This window comes from Rhinolophus hipposideros (genome assembly GCF_964194185.1).
Source record: "Rhinolophus hipposideros genome assembly, chromosome: 16".
Classification (NCBI taxonomy): Eukaryota; Metazoa; Chordata; class Mammalia; order Chiroptera; family Rhinolophidae; genus Rhinolophus; species Rhinolophus hipposideros.
In genome coordinates this window covers 30925655-30944458 of record NC_138062.1, presented here as the reverse complement: position 1 = coordinate 30944458, position 18804 = coordinate 30925655, and the positions used below count along the sequence as shown (strand labels likewise).

General features: G+C 51.6%; 1 protein-coding gene across 1 annotated transcript in view; it reads left to right on the top strand.

The window, feature by feature from the left end:
- RP1L1 (RP1 like 1) overlaps nucleotides 1–17930 on the top strand; it is a 181081-nt gene extending 163151 nt beyond the window's left edge. The window contains exons 3-5 of the mRNA XM_081077365.1: nucleotides 8121–8748; nucleotides 11003–11144; nucleotides 12705–17930. Of these exons, the coding sequence (XP_080933491.1) occupies nucleotides 8140–8748; nucleotides 11003–11144; nucleotides 12705–17857 (5904 nt within the window). The 5' untranslated portion in view covers nucleotides 8121–8139 and the 3' untranslated portion in view covers nucleotides 17858–17930. The remainder of the gene's footprint in view (nucleotides 1–8120; nucleotides 8749–11002; nucleotides 11145–12704) is intronic.
- Nucleotides 17931–18804: the final 874 nt, after the last annotated feature.

Genomic DNA, 18804 nt, shown 5'->3' with positions numbered 1-18804 from the left:
TAACCTGGGTTTCATGTATCTCTGAGAGGCTTCTATGGGTGGGCTTCAGAGGCCTATGAAATTCTGTGCAATATTTTGTGCTTATGGGAATGTGTTCATTTTTCTGGATGGGGGCATACTTCACGGTTTTCATACCACAATTTTGAAAGGGAAGGGTATTACCTGGAAAATTTAAAAAAATAATGCCTTTGATATTTTCTTAAGAGGTAGGTCTTCCAGATTCAAGGTAATCATTTATAGCACAGAATGATGTGCTATCTTTTCCTACAATCTCCTAGCGTAACCTCCGTTACACAAGGCCCTTTTGTTTAGCACCTTCATCTTATAATTAAAGTAGCTCAGAGAAGTCAAGTAGCTTGCTCATAGCCATCAGCGAGTTACTGGCAGAACCAAGGTGGGCTCCTGAGCCTGGGGCCCTCCAGAAACAGCAGGGACATTCATATGCCAAAGGGTGAGGACCCAGGTGCAGAAGTTCTGTCTGCTTTCCTGTATTATAAATTCCATGAAGCATGAGCCTGTCTCACCAGGCTCTGTGTCTCACCAAATGTCCGGCACATATTAGGCCTCAATGTTGGTGGCTAGATTGCTTCATACCTATTAATAAACAGTCCTACTGCTATTAGACCATCTTTCCTTTCACTCTGTTTATTCTGTTCCTGAATCCACCACTCAGACCCTTGAGCCCAGGGAGTGCCTGTTCTGCTGTGTGGAGCCAGGGACGTGTTTCCCTGACCCCTTACCACCTCAGCACCAGGTTTCAGAAGTTGTCATCCACCAAACGGCCTTTCTTAAAGGGCGATTCATCTCACCCCCTCCCTTTTAATTTTTCCATTATTTTATTTTACACTTTATTGTAGTAAAAGATACATAACATAAAATTGACCATTTAAATCATTTTAAGTATACAGCTCAGTGGCATTAAGTACATTCACAATGTTGTGCCAACTCTCCATCCACAGAAATTTTTTTATCTTCCCAAACTGGAACTCTGTTCCTATTTAAACACTAATTCCTCAGGTCCCCATCCCCCAGCCCGTGGCAACAACCATTCTAATGTATGTGTCTATGAATTTGATTACTCTAGGTACTTCATATAAATGGAATCATACAGTATTTGTCCCTTTGTGTCTGGCTTCTTTCACTTAGCATAATGGCTTTAAGGGTCATTCATATTGTAGCAGGTGTCAGAATTCCCTTCCTTTCTAAGGTTGAATAATATTAATTTGTATGGGTATACTACATTTGTTTATGCATTCATAAGTCAATGGACAGTCGGGTTGCTTCCACGTGTTTTTTTTTTAATTTTTATTGGGGAACAGTGTGTTTTTCTGGGCAACAGTGTGTTTTTCCACGACCCATCAGTTGTTGTCCTTCAGTCCAGTTGAGGAGGGCGCAGCTCAGCTCCAAGTCCAGTCGCCATTTTCAATCTTAGTTGCAGGGGGCACAGCCCATCATCCTATGTGGGAATTGAACCGGCAACTTTGTTGTTAAGCGCTCGCGCTCTAACCAACTGAGCCATCCAGTTGCCCCCCCCCCCACCTTTTAACTATTGTGAATATTGGTGCTTTGAACAAGGGTGTTCAAATACCTGTTCAAGTCCCTGCTTTCAATTCTTCTGGATATCTACCCAGAAGTGAAATTGCTGGGTCATATGGTAAATCTATATCTAATTTTTTTGCCACACTGTTCTCCACAGCAGCTGCACTAGGTGATATTCCCACCAGCAAAATCTCCACATCCTTGTCAATAGCTGTTGCTTTGTGTTTTTATTTTTTAATAATAGCTATCCTAAGAGGTGTGAAGTGATACCTCACGGTCCCCTCATTTTTCGTGTGAGTCACATTTACCCATCTGACCATCATGACATAACTGTCAGGTTATACAGCACACTGGCTCCCCGATGCTGTCATAACCTAAAAATTAACCTAAATCAAACCTGAGTAAGTACTGCGGCTTTATCATGTGTACAACTTATGCTCTGCTATTTGTCATATTCACTGACTTTAATACACACAGGTTTCTTGCCCTCCAATGTTTTAATATCTCTGAGATCAGGACGCATCTTGAAGTTAATAGCATGTCTTTGTCTTAGTTTGTCACCATCTTTTTCTTTCTTTCTTCTCAGCTCATAAAACAACAGTGCACCTTGGCAAACTGGAGTCACTGAAAGGTGGTGTTGAAAACGGCCTAGACTCCATACAGCCTGTGTAGACCCTACAAGGGCTTAGCGCCCTGCTGAATAACAGTGGTTCTTGTGCTCTCTGGAGGCTATGTGCTGTAAGCATTTTTCTCTGAGATCTGTGCTATTCACATCATCGTCACTTTGTCAGCCCTTCACGTGTAATATCAATCAACCCTTCAAGGTTTCGGCCACAGCACTTTCCCCACCCACCCCTTCCTGCTCACTACCTCATAGGTTTAGCTTTGGTGTCATTGTCACTTGTAGTTTTTCTTCCACAAAGCCCAGCCTCCATCCTGCCTGCAGACTTCTCCCACCCTATTTATTCTCTTCCTGAATCCATCACTCTTGCTGCCTGCTCCTGCCTCCAGCCCCTCACCCTGGCCTAGTTCACTTCCAGGACTGGTGACAAAACTGTTTCCTCCCCTGCAGGCCCACCCTGCCCAATTCCTCAGCCAGGGCCGTCACCTTTTGGAGCATTTCCTGTGACTTCTATTTTTTTCTCCTTTTGCCCCTTAATCTGTTTTTCTCTGCTTCCCTCCCCCACCCACACACAGCTGGAATGCCTCCTCTGTTTTCTTGGCCTGCTTCCTCTTGAAATCCCCTGGCACCCATCCCCCATCCTTTGCTGTCTGCCCTAAACAAATCCCACAATTCCTCTGTCTGGTTGGTGCTATGAGTTCTAGGGTTTGCTGGGACCCAGTCAGCACTAGTGGTTTGCCCCCCAATCTCTATGCTCCCCCAAGACTCCCTAGCACAACTTGATAGGCAGCCCCTGAGCTCATGTCTGGTTCTGCCCACACCCCACGGCACACAGCTGACTGAGGAAAGGTAAAAGTCAGAGCCTCCTCCAATCTGCTCTGCCCACTGTACCTTGATGGAGCTCTATCCTGAGTGGGAGTGGGGTGAGAGAAGTCCAAAAGGAGGTCTCCTTCAAACTCAGTCACGGGCCTTGGCTGGACAAAATCCTCTGCTATGGGAGTGTCTCTCACCTTATCTAGATTTCCCACAAGACCAGTAATCCCCCGCTAGACGCCAAACTGGGATTGGAGTGTGGAGAGCTGGGAACCAGACCCATCTTGCTGCCCTCCAGCTCTTCACCCTTCTTTGCCCCTTCTCCTCAACAATCCCTTGCACCCAGAAAGGTCAGGCTCCTTCCTTCCTTCATAGCCTCTCTTGTTATCCTCGTCCCCCCACCCCCACCCCCTGAGTGTTTATGGGGGAAGGCTGTCTTCCCTCTACTGTGAGGACAGCTTGCGATCATCTGGCCTGTCTGGCCTGTCTGGTTCACGATACTGCAAAGGGGAGCTAAATGGACTTAGGGAGCCCTCTGTGTAGGACTTGTCTGCCAACCAACCCTCTTGCTAACTGCAATCTGTGCTTGCTAGCGTAGCCACGGCAGTTATATTAGTGGCTAATGGCTAACTAGTTACAGTAGATGGCCAACTAGTCACAGCTGATGGCTGTGTACTGCCCGATCCTTCTTACTGTTGCCAGAGGGATCTTCTAAAATATCAGGATGGCATCCATCTAAGGCCCTTCCCAAACGCCCAAGCTTTCTGCCTTCACCTCACTTTTGCACATACTCCCCGACCCCAAATACCCTGTCCAGAGCAAGGATGGCAAATGTCTGGCACCTGTATGGCCCTTTTCTGCCCTGACGCTATGACAGCATGTCTAGCTGATCACAGCCTGGGCACTTTTTCCTCCCATCCCCCCAACCAACCGCAGCCTGTCACATTCGGCACCAAGGCTATATCTAGTTGCCATGCCTGTCCTAACTTCTTCCTTCTCTGGCTAATCCCTAAATTGTCCTTTCGGTCTCTGCTCAGGAGGCTCCATGTCACCTCCTCCAGGAAGTCTTCCCTTACTTGCCACTCTTCTTAATCTTCTTTCAGTCATGTCCTCTGTATAATCTATACTATATCTATCTCTATCTCTGTCTTTATCTATCTATCTATCTATCTATCTATCTCAGAACATTTTTATGCTACATTTAGTAATGTACCTACTTGTCACACTCGAATGTGACTTTTTTGGGTATGGGTGCTATATCTCAGTAATTTTTATATTTCCAGGACCCAGCATAGAGCCTGGTATGCAATAGCTGCTCAGAAACCTTTGTTGGGTATACAAATGAGTGATTGAATGAATGAACAACCTGGTTGGGCTAGGCTGTTTTGAAGGTGAAAGAGTCAAAAGTTCATTAAAGCCTTTTTGAAAAAGAAAATCGATGGGCCGGCCTGGTGGCTCAGGTGGTTGGAATGCCCTGCTCCTAACACCGAAGGTTGACGGTTCAATTCCCACATGGGCCACTGAGTTGCGCCCTCTATGCCTAAGACTGTGAACAACAGCTCTCCCTGGATCTGGGCTGGGGTGAGCAGCTGGAGGTTGGCGTGAGCTGCCACGGGCTGCTGTGTGCCATCATGAGCGGCCGGTGGTCAGTGTGAGCGGCCGACCGACGACTGGAGACCGACTGCCTTAGCCCAGGGCATTGAGAAAGGCTCATCATACCAGCATGGGGCGGGGAGCTGTGTCCTACACAGCTAGACTGAGAAACAACGGCTTGAACCACAGTGTGTGTATGTGTGGGTGTGTGGGTGGGGGGGGCGGAAGAAAGGGGGGGAAAAAAAAGAAAATCAATTTGCTTCTCCCTTCCCAATACTGCAAGAGGAGGTCATAGTTCTCAGTGACTTGTCTTGGGGATGAAGGTGAACCTGTCTATTTCTATTGATGAGGCTGGAGAGCAGTCAGTCGTCTCATCTTCCTGCAAGGATCGGGTGACGTTTGTAGTTTTATATGCCCTCACCCTTCACAGTCCATGGGTCCAGGCTACCCTGGCTCCCTCAGCTCATTCTCTTGGGTCCTACATTTTTTCCAACTTGTCTGTGTATGTGTGTGTGTGAGTGTGTGTGTCCCTCATTAATGTGTGTATGTCTGTGTGTGTGCGTGCGTGTGTGTAAGCCACCTGAAGTTCATGCAGAATTTTGTCAGTTATACGAGGGCAGGCAGGGGGATAATTTCCCTCAGGCTCTCTCCAGGCTGTGTACTTGGTCTCATGTTGGGAAGGACTTTTCATGCTGGACCCCGGCTGCTATCAGCCCGATTTTTGGTACTTAGGATGCCATGGGTCACATTCTCTTTTTATTTTGAAAATCCAGTCAGAGACTGGGAATTTCATTTCAGAAAGATGTTCTTTCCTAGGCGAATGCCAGAAGAAGGGGGCAGTCGTCCACTTGAGTGTATGTTGCGATGTTGTGCTTTTGCCTGGGTCCTGAAAGAGTCACAGAGTGGTCTTTACTTGGCTCCAGGCCAGGTGCCTGCTTTCCCCTTGAACGCTCTCCCTTGCCCTACAAAGCTTCTGTCCGGGAGACCTCTAGACAGGCCCTTTCTGCCCAGAAATGGGCTGCAGGGAGCAGAAGCCCTTCAAGGCAGTGGGGGTTCTGGGGGTCAGGGCAATGCTGCGAGACATGATAATACTGGGGGGGGGCACAATGACACTAGAGGCCATGGTAACATTGGTGGTGATGCCGGGGGATGTGGTGACTATGGGGACATGGTGACATTTGGGGACACAGTAACACTAGAGGACACAGTGACATTGGAGATATAGTGAGACTGGGGAGACAGTGACAATTTAGGAGATGGTAATGCTGGGGGACATGGTGATTGTGAGACATGGTAACATGGAGGGCATGATGACATTGGGGATATGGTGACACTGCGGGACACGGTGATGCTAGGGGACATAGTAACACCAGGTCACATGGTGACATTGGGAGACAGTGACATTAGGGAACATGGTGACATGGGGACATGGTGATGATGGGGACACAGTGATTCTGGGTGACACAGTGGCACTGAAGGACATGGTGAATTGCGAACACAGTGATGCTGGGGCTGTGGTGACATTGGGGGACACAGTGACATTAGAGGACAGGTAACATTGGGGACACGGTGACCCTTGTTTCACCTCTCAGTCCCTCAGTGAGGGCCAGGAAGAACGTTCATTGTCACACGTGAAAATGAAAATCAAATGGGAAGAAACGTCAGTCCTTCAGGAAGGCAGGGAAAGCACGCCGAGTAACAGTGATGGCAGCTGCAGGGCTGCTCCTGGGAGGTCTGCGAAAGCAGCTTAATGGGATTAGTTGGGAGGGAGGAGAGTGAAGAAGCTAATTATAAAGTTTGTGCCAGAGATGAGAGGATTATAAGGCCTCTGTGCACCAGGATTTTGAAAATGAGAGAAGAGTCTTTCCCCTAAGACGAGCAGGGTAAGTAGAGAGCAGAGGTAAGGACGGGAGAGGCTGGCACTGCAGGAACCGGAGCAGGGATCACGCTGCAGGATCAGGCCGTGGTTCCCTGCAGTGCGCGCATTAATGAGGGTCCTGCCATGGTCTGAACCACGGGGAAGTGGGGACAACTCCTCACAGGATCATAGATCATAATGGCTCAACTGTCAGTTTGTTGACAGGCCTGGGCTCTAGTATGGGGCTCTGGGAAATGCCAGCCTTCTGAATCAGTATGGATTTCCTGGGCCCCTGCTGTGCCAAGCATGGGGCTGGGTGCCCTGAGGTTCTGCTGCCCAGGCCTTGGCGTAGCTGGTGAAGAAAAACACAGTCCTGGCATGTGGGAAATAGCAGAGGAGTCATGTTGAAAATGGGGATTGCCTCAGACTGGGGGGCTGGGGAAAGCTCCATAAAGGAGGGAAGCCAAGGAGGAGAGCAGAAAGATGGGCGTTGCCATACAGGGGGAGCCCCGAATCAGGCAGCCTGATTGGAGTGAAGAATTCCTGCAGGAAAGAACAGGAGCTGAGGCTTAGGGGAAGGACAAAGACAAGGGGAGAGGCCTGGCATTGTGGGATAAGGGGCCTGGGCTTTTTCTGCAGATACTGTGAACCACTGGAAGGGCTTGGGACATAGGCAGTGTCCAGGTGAAAACTGGGTTTCAGGACAATTTGGCTGGCAGGTGCACAGAAGACAGCATCCTGTGGTGATAGAAAGAGTCAGCAGCAGACTTCTGCAAGAGTCCGGGTGAGGCCGTGGGCTCCACCGCGGTGGCGCTAGGAACACACAGTTGGATGGATGGCCTTACCCAACCACAGCTGGCCTGAGCCCCCAGTGTTCCATGGCAGTGGCAGCGGGCTGGGGGACTCGCCCATAGGGTTCATCACGCAGCCTCCAAAGACTTTGGAGGGAAGTGAGGGGAAGCATTCTTTTCATCTGAAAGTGAACAGCACCATACAATGGGGAAAACACATGGCATCGAATGGTGGCATCCTCTTTGGGTTGCCAGCGGTCCCTACGGGGTTTGGGATGGAAGAATCAACTCCAGTCCTCTCACCTGGCAGCTGGAGGGTGACAGTCCTGAGACCTGGGCATCCCCAGGGCCGCACATGAGACTTTGCACTGAGATGGCGGGCAAGGTGCCCAGGCCTCCTGACCGTTGGCTCCGTGTTCTCGCATCTGCTCTACATGGTCTTCCCTTTATGTACCCACTTCTTTAGGAGACAAACCGTAAGGTATTTAAAGGAGGTTATGGTGGTAGAAAATGTTCAGAGAAACAGCAAGAGGAAGGAAAGGAATCAAGATGCACCGGCGCTTGCTCTGTGCCAGGTGCTCTCTATGCAGACACGCATTTACGCGTGAGAACCACTCTGCCGCGTGAGCACGGCTGCATCGGGGTCCACCGAACACAGAGCACATCATTCACTTCCTGGGTCACACAGGGAGTAAGTGGGGAACGGGATGGGATTTGAACTCAGACCTGTCCGATGCTAAACCTTTAGCCTTCCTTCTCTTCCATCAAAATGGATTAACCTGCCTCTACTGAGCAGAGTGGAGCAAATTTGGGGTGGGCAGGAAGCACCTCTATAAGGAAGGAGAGAAAGGAAATGCATGCTCTCGTGGCTAGTCTCTGACGCTCTTCCTTTGACCCGTTTCAGCTGCCTGGGCTTCCATGCCATGAACAGCACCCTGGGGGGTGCCCCGGCCCCAAGCTATCGCAAGTGCCTCCTGCCTTCCATGGCCCGGACCCCCTCTGTCACCCAGGTCACGCCAGCCAAGAAGATAACTTTCCTCAAGCGAGGGGATCCCCAGTTTTCTGGGGTTCGCCTGGCTGTCCACCAGCGCACCTTCAAGAGCTTCGGCATGCTGATGGACGAGCTCTCCCAGCGCGTGCCTCTCTCCTTCGGGGTGCGCTCTGTCACCACACCCCGGGGCCTGCATGGCCTCAGTGCCCTGGAGCAGCTGGAAGATGGTGGTTGCTACCTCTGCTCCGATAAGAAGCCACCCAAGACCTCCAGTGGGCCAGGCCGGCCACAGGGGAGAAGCACCGCCACTCAGCAGTCACAGGATATGGAAGACCAGTGTGAGGCACCAGGGACATCCTCTTCCCAGAGGGGTCCCAAAGCCCCAAGGAGGATAATGCTGGTTAAGAATGGGGACCCCCGATTCCAGCAGACAGTGCTTCTCAGTCGTAGAAATACAAGGAGCCTGACGGCCTTTCTCAGCAAAGCCTCAGACCTTCTGCTCTTTCCTGTGAAGCAGTTGTACACAACCAGTGGGGAAAAGGTAGGCTGTCAGAGTGGGCTATTTCCTTTAAGAAGTTCTCTGGGTCTCAGCTCAAAATACTTGGATGGAAGAGGCACTGATTGCCTTGTTGCTAATTACAGGTGGATAGAGTGGAGACATTCACTCAGTCAGCTCATCAAACAAGCAACTGTCATTCATATGTGTCGTTAGCATTTATTGAGCACCCAGTGCCAGATACTATGCTTTGTTTGCATGCTTCCGTTATTTTCTTATCCAATCCTCCTGTTATCCCGTCTCGCCTATTGCAGTGAGAGTTCAGTGCAGGAAAGAGATACTGCTTGAAGTACCTTAAGCAGAAAGCAGTTCAATACAGGGCACCAGGGGGCTTCCATACCTTTGGACAGCTGGAGGGACAAGCTCTAAGCTGGGTCTGCAGGAAGCGACGACCTCTGCTTGAAGCAACTGTGATTACTGAGTTCCAGAGAAATGCTTGCTAGTGGCCTCCAAGCAGATAAAGCTGGGATCAGGAAACAGCCACATCTGCATCTTGACACCCAGGCACACTGGGGCGCTGGATCCCGCCACGGTGGCTTTCGCTGCCATCGCCTCCTGAAAAATGTGTTTAGAGCTTTCTGAGCTCTGCAGTACTGGACAGCACACCAGACAGAGAATAGAATAGAGGTTGATTAATCTGGGACATAGCACCCCACACAAACTCATATTATTATACCATTTGTAGAGATAAGGAAATTGAGGCAGAGAGTTGGATGGCTGGCAAATGACAGGGCCAGCCTTAACAATTCCAGAGTCCTGATGTAAGAATGCTTCTAAGTCATGGTGCATTTGTTATGTACTGACATGTGCTACATGCAGATTTTACAGACAAATAAGACTAAGTCCGTACCTTCAGTTTGGTTATCCGTCGTTAAGTGGATGTGGTGAGAGGAAGAGAGCAGGTACAAAATAAATTAATTGGAGAAAAAAAATCTCATATTTTCACAGAGACTTACTGCAGGCTTATTAGAGATTCTGTAAACAAAGTGACCTCATTGCTCCCCGCGACAGGCTGTGTCACGGTTATCAATTTGCAGGTCCGCTACTGAATGGACACTCTCGATAATGCTCTTTTTTCCCCCACAGATCCTAGATGTCTACCTCTTTCTAAAATGGGAGTGTCATTTAGCCCTCACTTCTAGTTTCTTCCTTGGAAACATCTGATTTCCTAGAAGCATGGCTACGTGTATAAATCGATAGACTTGGGTCCTGCTTGTATTTCTGTGATCGACTGGAGACCTAAATCAAAACAGGAATGTACCTAGTAGTTTGAAACAAGCTCCGAATTAACTGGGCTGAAAGATTTGCTATACAGCAATCTTAAGGTCATTGTAGGAGGAGACGATGTAGAGTTCTCCCTTTCCTTCATTTCCTTATTAATGAACACACCCTTCTAATTTGAGAAAATGAAAGAGAACAGATACAGCCCTTACAAGATGGAACTAAATCCCGCCACACTGCTAATTATAATGTAATGTTATAAGTAGTGGAGAGGCTCAGATATGCAGGGACCTCAGGGCCAGGTGAGATTCTTTCGGAAAGCAGGGCCCTGTTTCCAGGAATGCAATCCAGCACTGATTTGCCTGCTCAGCTCGCAGCTCAGGACATCCTGCTGGTGGGTGTGTGGGTAGGTGGGGAGAGGATGACACCAGCATCTGGGCAGCAGCCTAGAGAACCTTCAGAACAGCCTGGGAGGGAAGGGCTATCTGTGGAAAGAACAGTGCCTTGCCCTTTTCTGCTCCACGAGGGTCAGAAGCAGAGGCGATGGGCTCGGATTACACTGGAAAACACAGATCAAACCTAAGAGAGAAGTCTGCTTGGGTGAGATAGCGAATCAGGTCTCCACATGGAAGCTGGAAGGCTTTCAGCTTTGGTTCCTTTAAAAAATGCCTGTTCTGGAGGGTGCAAGTGTGGGTAGGGGAGCAGTGTGGGCAAAGACCTCGTGAAGTCTTTTCCACCTGAAGCGTTCAGAATAACCTCTAAACCTCAGGCCTCACACCCGCTGGGGGGAGGGTGCGGGTAGAGAGGAAGATCATGGTGGTAGCACCTCAGCCCCCAGCTGGTTACGATGGTATTTCGGCAAGTGGATAGGATGCTTCTCTTGGATCAGAAATCTGAGGTGAGATGTGCAAACATCGGGAAAGGGCCAGAGTGAGTGGAGTCTTTCTCTCACTGTGTCTCCCCAAGCAGAAGGGGGGGTCCTGCGGACCAGGCCTCCTGACTCAACACTCTCCTTCAGGTGGACTCTCTGAAGGCTTTACTGCGCGGCCCCTCGGTGCTGGTGTGTGCTGGTCACGAGTCCTTCAGACCTCCGGCAATGGAAGGTGCCAGGAAAAACGGGACTGAAACATCATCAGGGCAGACTTCAAGGAACAATAATGGTGAGTTGGTTTTGGAGTTTCCCCAATGTTATTTGCACTGGATAGTGGTTCAGGAGTGCTCAACAGATATTCTTTCTAGATAATTTAGGAAACCTTCCTTTGGCCCCAATTCTTGGACATCCCACTTGTTTTGGGTCTCTCTTGTCTCTTCCTCCTTCTTATTACCATCAACCTTAACTGGATTGAACATTTGGTCTGAGAGAGGGGAGTCTGGTATTTACAGAGAAAAGGGATGAGGAGATCTTCAACTCTAAGTTCTTAAGATCTAAAATAAGCTTTATCAAGCACGATGAGATTATGGAGGCAACGGACCATGGGAAGGTGGCACTGGCATCTTTCAAGAGTCGTTACTCTCTTAGGCAATGGTGGGGGCCAAATGGAATAAAACTCATAACAACCATCGATCATCCATCCAATCCATCAATCTGTACATCCAACCATATAGCCACCCAAAAAGCCTACTATGTGCCAGAGTCTAGGCTTTGTTATATATAAAAAAAACATTATTTTAAAAGCATCATTAAGAACTGTAGAATAAAAATTGCAGAAAAATTATTGGAATGACAATGATCAAATTTTGACGAGTAAATAAATAATATCCTTTATAAAAAGATGTAAAGAAATGACAATAATGATTGCGGTGATTGCTATAATACATGCCAGGTGCTGGAGGTACAAAGACCCATGAGCCACAGTCCCCACCCCCGGAGGAACCTCCGACTGGTGCTTATGAAAGGGCAGAACTTGACGAAACCTTCTTTCCAGATGGTGTCAAGGAGGTCTGTTCTTTTGTTGGCCACAGGCTCACACGCCCCTAGGCCCTTCGTCTTGACAAGTGTTAGCTCAGGAGATGAAATGAGAAAGGGGCTTCATTCTTTCTTGAAGTCATCTCTTTTTCTCCTCAGTGGCTCCTTCTTCTCTTTTTCGTGGCCGGGGTGCAGGCTTGACTATCAGGACCTGCTATTGTGTGTTAGGTCCTTCCTTGCAATCATTTATCAACCCTAAAGCTTGATGAATGTTAGGATGATAAATCACCACTAATAATTGCAAAGCATTTTACAGTTTACAATCTGGTATGTATGCAGCAGCTTATTGATTTTGCTTCCTGTGGTGGGAATGGGCATGAGCAGGGGTAGGAGTTAGCTCTGGGCACCGCTGCGATACCTGCCCCCTCTGCTGTCTATTGAGAACCTACTCTGTGCTAGCAACTCAGCAGGAAGTTTTATATGCATTGCCTTGTATTGTCAAAACACACTACCAGGTAGATACGATTATTCTTATTTTACAGCTCAGAAAAAAGCCAAAGACTACACAGCTAGGAAGTGGCAGGGTTGAGATTGAATTCAGACTTCAAGTTCATCTTGCTTTGCTCTACTGCGTTCACAAAAGGCAGCGTGTGGATATTTGTTCTAGAATGGTTTCCACCCTTACTGTGTGGTTTTGGAGGCAGCAGGGATGTTGAGGTGGCCTTTATGAGCAGCCTTTATGCTCCTGCCCTGAAGCTTCCCCCAGTAACTCACTAACTTTTCCTCTTTCCTCCTACTCTTCATTGTGTGCCAGGGAGCTGGGGACCAAAGACCCAGGAGAGCATGATCCACTCGAGGTCCAGGTCGGGCAGCAGGCCGCGGCGGTTTTCCTTGCTGTCAGAGAGGTCTGGTCTCAGTGACAACTTGGTGTCCCTGCATCGTGGCTGGATGGGCCCTACTCCTGAAAGGCCCCCTCAGGACACACCTGCCCAGCTTGGCCCATTGGTGACCGGTGATAATGTTGAGAAGAAGGTCCGCATGAATGAGGACGGCAGCCTGTCTGTGGAGATGAAAGTCCGCTTCCACCTACTTGGCGACGACATGCTCCTGTGGTCCCAGAGGGTCTGGAGGGCTAGCGCCCTGACAGCAGCCCGTGGGGAGGCAGACCCCCTCCACTGTGTGCGGGAGGGCCACCCTGGGGGATCCTCAGAGCCTGGGGCACAGGGACAGAAGCCACGTGAGGCAAGATGCAAGGAAGCCTTTGAACAAGGCCGGTGGCAGCCAGGGTCTAGATATGAGATCTGGACGAACCCCCTGTACACTGCCCAGAGAGACGCAACAGCTTCTCGTAGGAGGTCTGGGCTGACCCAGCACTCCCACTCCAGGGGTGCCTGGAGCCAAGGGGTCACCAGCAAGCAAAGAAGCAGCAGGGAGAGCGTCAGCCCTGCCTCCAGTGACAGACCCCCTGAAGGCTCTGAGCCGAACTCCTCCTGCTGCTCCAGGTCCCAGGAGGGCTGTGTGGGCAGCTGTGACCTGTATCTGGCCTCCAGGGCTGCCTCCCAGAGAAGGGCAGGGCGGGAAGCTGGAGGCACGCCCTGGGCTGGTGAGGGCCCGGGTCCAGAGGCAGTAGGGCCGGGCAGCAGGGAGCACCACTGCCTGAAATCCAGGGCTCGAGGTGTGGCAGCTACTCATTCTGACTCCTCAGCAAGTGCCAGGTCTCATGAGGAGGCCAGTGAAAGGGATAAGTGGCACCAGGGCCACCCTAGCAAGACGAGGACTGTGATTTCCTCATGGAAGGCCACCCCGAGGGGAGGACCCAGGTACCCCACCATGAATCCCTCGCCTTTGAGGAACAAGGACCCACAGGCAAAGGAAAATGGGAAGGACCCTGGATATCCCCAGGCCAGGGGTGGGTCTGGGACCAGGTTGCCCCTGGCTGCGGACCATTTAGGCTCTGGGGACACTGCTGGAGGCTGTACCACACCTTCGGCCCATCCCTCAGCTACAGGTGGGAGAAGAATGCAGGAGAGCAGAGTCAGTACTGTGTCCTCACCCAACATTTCTGGCATCAGCCGAGGGGCCCAGAGAGACTGGCCCGGGCATCACTACAACCACAGGGACACCCACTGTCTATTGCACTCACCTGTGTCCCGGCAAATACCGGGGCCTCCCAGCATATCCAGGGCTAGCCCAGTACCACACCATTCTGGAAGCTCTTCTAGCACCAGGAACCGGACCTCCCAAGACCCAGAGCCACTGTCCTCTGCCTCCCTTCATTCCCAGGACGCAGAAGGGGTCAGCACTGCCCCCATTACAGCTGCGAGCAATTCAGACTGTGCTTCCAATTTCCACCCCCCATCTTCTCCCTCTGCTGATACGGAAGGGGACCCTGAGTTCAGCTCTTTCAGGTCCCAAGCTGATGGCCTAGGCAAAAAGGCAGAGGGTGACATCCCCAAACCTCCCCGTCCCTTGATTCTGCCAGTTGGACAGCATGAGGGGGGAAAGCCAGGAGCCCACCCAGGGGCCCGCTGCTCACAGATGGGCATATCCCCAGTTCACAGGACCCCGGGTGGTAAGACTCAGGCCCTGCATGTCTCCCAGCCTCAGGGCAGCCAGGGACCCATGTCTGAGGCCTGCTCGGTATATAGCAGGTACTGTCCCACTCCCCCCAGGGCACAGCCCTCTGTCAAGAAACACCCATTGTGCAGCAGCAGCCACAGCAATGAAGACCACAGTACTGATTGGGGACGAATGGGGGCCGAGCCAGGGGAGGAAATGCTGGACTTGCAGCACCCACAGGCCTCCAGCTCTCAGTCAGGGGCCATGGGGGTGGTAATCAGAGCCCCAAGAAGGAGCAGCCCTAGCCTAGGTCCTAGGCCTGGAATAATGTTCCAGGGGCAGGTCACTGGTGCAGGGGAAGGCCTGGAGGAGCAAGAGGATGATGGCGGCATGACACCAGGCACTCTGCCCCAAGCTTTGCCAGAGGCTGTGGTCCGTGAATGGCTGAGCAACATCCTGGAGGAGCCCATGCCCATGAAATATGAGATGGTAAATGATAGCATGGATGGGTCTGGAGATAGCCAGGAAGGTCCCATGGAGGTCCCTGTTGAGAAACAATCCCTGGGAGGCCTGGAGGAACAAACCCAGGCCAGACGACCGCGTCTGGAAGGGAGCACCAGTGAGACAGCAGAACCGGACGATGGAACCCTCCCAGTGATGGGTGATGCTGGTCCCCAGTCAGGAGAGGGTCTTCCTCATGGTGGCGTTTCAGAAGCCCCCAAGGAGTCTGGAACAGAAGGGATGGCTGAGGGCTGTGGCATGGGACAGCGTGTGCTGCCCCGCAGGGTCTCTGCCTCCATACAGATCATGAAGGTGCTGCTGGGCTGTCAGCAGGGCCGGCCCAGCAGCCTGCCTGAAGTGTCCAGCTCGGTGGGCAGGAGGCTCAGCCACTCTGCCCAGGCTCTCGTCACCTGTCTCACCAGGCTCCACTTTTTCGATGAAGACCTTGGGTCTCCCGCCAGCAAAGTGAGGTCCGCAGACTCTCCTCAGTACCAGGAGCTCCTGAGCACCTTCCAGGCCCTGTGGCCGGGGTGTGGCCTCCGGCGAGGTGAGCCGGAATCGGACCTCGGGGAGCTCGATGGGTTCCAGGCTCTGCCGGGCCTCAGGTCCCATGCTGTGACTGAGGGCTTCACGCCAACGTCCTCATCTGGCGTGGATGTTGGCAGTGGCTCTGGAGGCTCGGGGGAGGGCAGTGGACCCTGTGCCGGGGGCTGCATCCTTGTCCCCGAAAGGATAGAACTGCCCTTGAAAAGCCCCGACCAGAGACCTGATTCCAGAACCTCAGGGAACCCAGTGGATCTGGGAAACCAACAGCCTAGTGGTTCCATGGCCTCCTCAAGTCCCCAAGCATGGGTCTGCGCCACCGGGAAGGATGGGGCAGAAGGAAGCAGCAGGGAGCAGACACCGGGCAGTAACCTGGACCAAGCGATTGAAAACACGATGCAAGAAGATGGAGTGCAAATAGAGAAGATAAAAGAAGAAAAAGAAAGAGCAGAACCGCAAGGACAAGGTATCAGTAGATTTCCAGAAGAGGGAAGAGACCTGGAGCAAAAACCATCAGGGGCTGGCTCTCAAGATAGGGAAGGTGCATTGGAAGACGAGAGTGTGCAGGAAGAGACGGGAAGAGACCCTGCCTCTGCCATGCTGCACCCTCCAGGGAAGAGAGAAAAATGGACAGAATCCCTTGGGAGCCTCAGGGAGAAGGACTCAAATGCCAGTGGGAGTCAAAGTGATCCCGACGCTGAGCCCCGTTTGGAGAAGCTGCCCACGGCATCTGAAACAAACCACGAGCAAACCCAGGCCAAGTTCACCCAGGAGGCTGGGGAGAAGGGTGCTGCTATGGCCCACAGAGCATGTCTGGACCCTGACCCGCTTTGGGTTTCCAAGTTACTGCGGAAGATGGAGAAAGCCTTCATGGCCCACCTGGCCAGCGCCACGGCTGAGCTCCAAGCCCGCTGGAGCCTGCAGAGCAACGACCTGCTGGGCCAGATGGTGGCTGAGCTGCAGCAGGATGTGGGCCAGCGACTTCGAAACAGCACAGAGAAGGAGCTCTGGAAGGTCCAGAGCCGGGCAGGGAGGAAGGCCCTGAGGCCCCCGAGGGTAGACCTCAGGTGGGAGACATCCCTGCAGACAGAGCTGCGTAGGCGTCGCCCCCAGGACCTGCATAACCTCTCAGCCTTCTCTGACCAGATCCGGGTCCGGGGTCCATCCTCCTCCTATCTGGAGGACAGGCCACCTCTCAGCAGAGCCCTGGAGACCTGGCTGGGCGGGGAGGCCGAAGGGGACGAGTTCTGTCCCTGCGAAACCTGTGTGAAAAAGAAAGTGACCCCTGTGTCCCCAAAGGACACAATAGGTGTAGCCAGTGCACCCATCAAAGAGGCCTTTGATCTGCAGCAAATTCTGCAGAAGAAGAAAGGAGCATGTGCTAATGGGGAGACAGTAGCAGTGGCCCCTGAGAATACAGGGATGGAGCCGCTTCAGAGGGACCCCTCGGGGACAGGGGCTGTCCAGGAAGCTGATGGAGGCCTGAAGCTGGGGTCAGGCCGGGGCCCTGGGGTGGAGGAGGGCGATGAGGGTGAGGGCAGCCAGTCCCTGAGCAGAGATGAAGATCTGGGGAGGGGAGAGAAGGGTGTGGCTACTCAGAAGATAGAAGGGAACAAAGATCCCCGTGTAGACTGCCCCCCAGAGGCCATGGAGTGGGAGAAGCAGGGAGTGGGTGCCAAGGAAGAGAAGAACGTAGAGGAGGGCTCTGGGGCTGAGGACAGAGTGGAGTGTGATGCCTCCGGAGGAAGGGACCAACGTATAGGAGGACGGAATGATGGTGCTGACAGCTTAGAGGCCCAGGAAACTGAAGGAGAGAGACAGCCAGAGTCCGAAGGAGGAAAACAAGGTGAGAAAGGGAGCCCACAGGCTGGCCCCAGATGGGGCCAGTCAGGTGCGGCTTCTGGACACAGCAACCCAGACCAAGAGGGGAGGCCCACGCCACCCCCTGCCCCAGGTGGAGATGCCCCCCACCAAACTTCAGGCCCCAAAACAGGCCTTTCCTCGTGCAGCACATCATCTCTGGGCAACTGCTCTCAGCTCTCCCAGAAAGGCTCTGAAAAGGAGCCGTCAGATAGAGACATGAGGACCACTGGAGATAAGCCCAAGGGAGTCCCTGGTCCAGAGAGAAAAGTCACAGGCATGTATCCACAAAGCTCCACTTCAGAGCAAGAAAGGGCCCGTTCGGGCTCAAGGACTCCAGAGAGAGGGACAGACAAAGGTCTGACTCCAGAGACGGGGGCAGGCCAAGGCTCTGACTTAGAAGCCAAGAAGGTAGTTAAAAGTCTCACACGGACAGAAACGAGGTTCCAAAACCTCACCATGGACAGGACAGATGGCTTTGGCCAAGACGACTTAGATTTCTAGAGATCCAGCTGCAAGACGGTCATGAGTCTGGAGCTCTGTTTTTAACTCATACTTTGTATGTGAGCCTGAGCCTGACTCAGCCCATGAGAGAAGTGCAGAGTGTGGGGAAAAGATCAAGGATGTGTCAGGGCACAGCCACACCCACTCTGCCCCTGGTTCTATTTTCTGGAGCTTCAGAGGGCCTGCTGGCCTGTTCCACATGCTATGTGAAGGAGGTTATCTCCGATACGCCCTGTTGTCGGAGGTCAGCGGCCCCCCTCCATTTGCCTACTGAGCCCAAGGATGGAACCGATTGGAACGGTTCCAAGGGAGTTTTTGTTTGTGTTTGTTTTTTTGCTAGCAAGTGTTTCTCTCATTCTTTTGCCTATTGATCTCCTGTTATTTTTCTCCTTGGCCTCTCTTGGCACTCACCTCGTTCGACTTTGAGGTGCTTTTCTCTGGTCTTGAATATATTTGGTGACTCTGCAGATGTGAATAAATTCAGGGAGAAGCAGATACGTTCAGGGTCATTGGATGGACAAAGTTTGTTCTCAGCCCAAAAATCCAAGTGTATTTCGTTAATTCATATTTTTCTCTTTAGGTAATGGAAAAAAAGTAGGAAAATGCAAAAAAGCGAGAAGGAAAAGTAGTCACCCATGAGCCCGTCACTCAGAGATAACTTGTGTTAGCAGTTTGATGTTTTCCTTCCCAGTGTTTTTCTAACCATTTGATAGTGGAGGGCGTCCATATATACTTCTTTTTTTAACTTAACAGTATAAGAATGTGGGGAGAGTCCCAGAGAGCAGTTTCCAGGCTCTCGGCCTCACATGGAAAGGTGCTGGCTCGGTTATTAGATGGCCATCCGCTGTTACTGGTTAGCCATTAGCCACTGATATAACTGCCGTGGCCACGCTAGGGGGTTGGTTGGTTGGCAGAGAAGCGGACTGTGGATTGCGGCCAGCAAATAG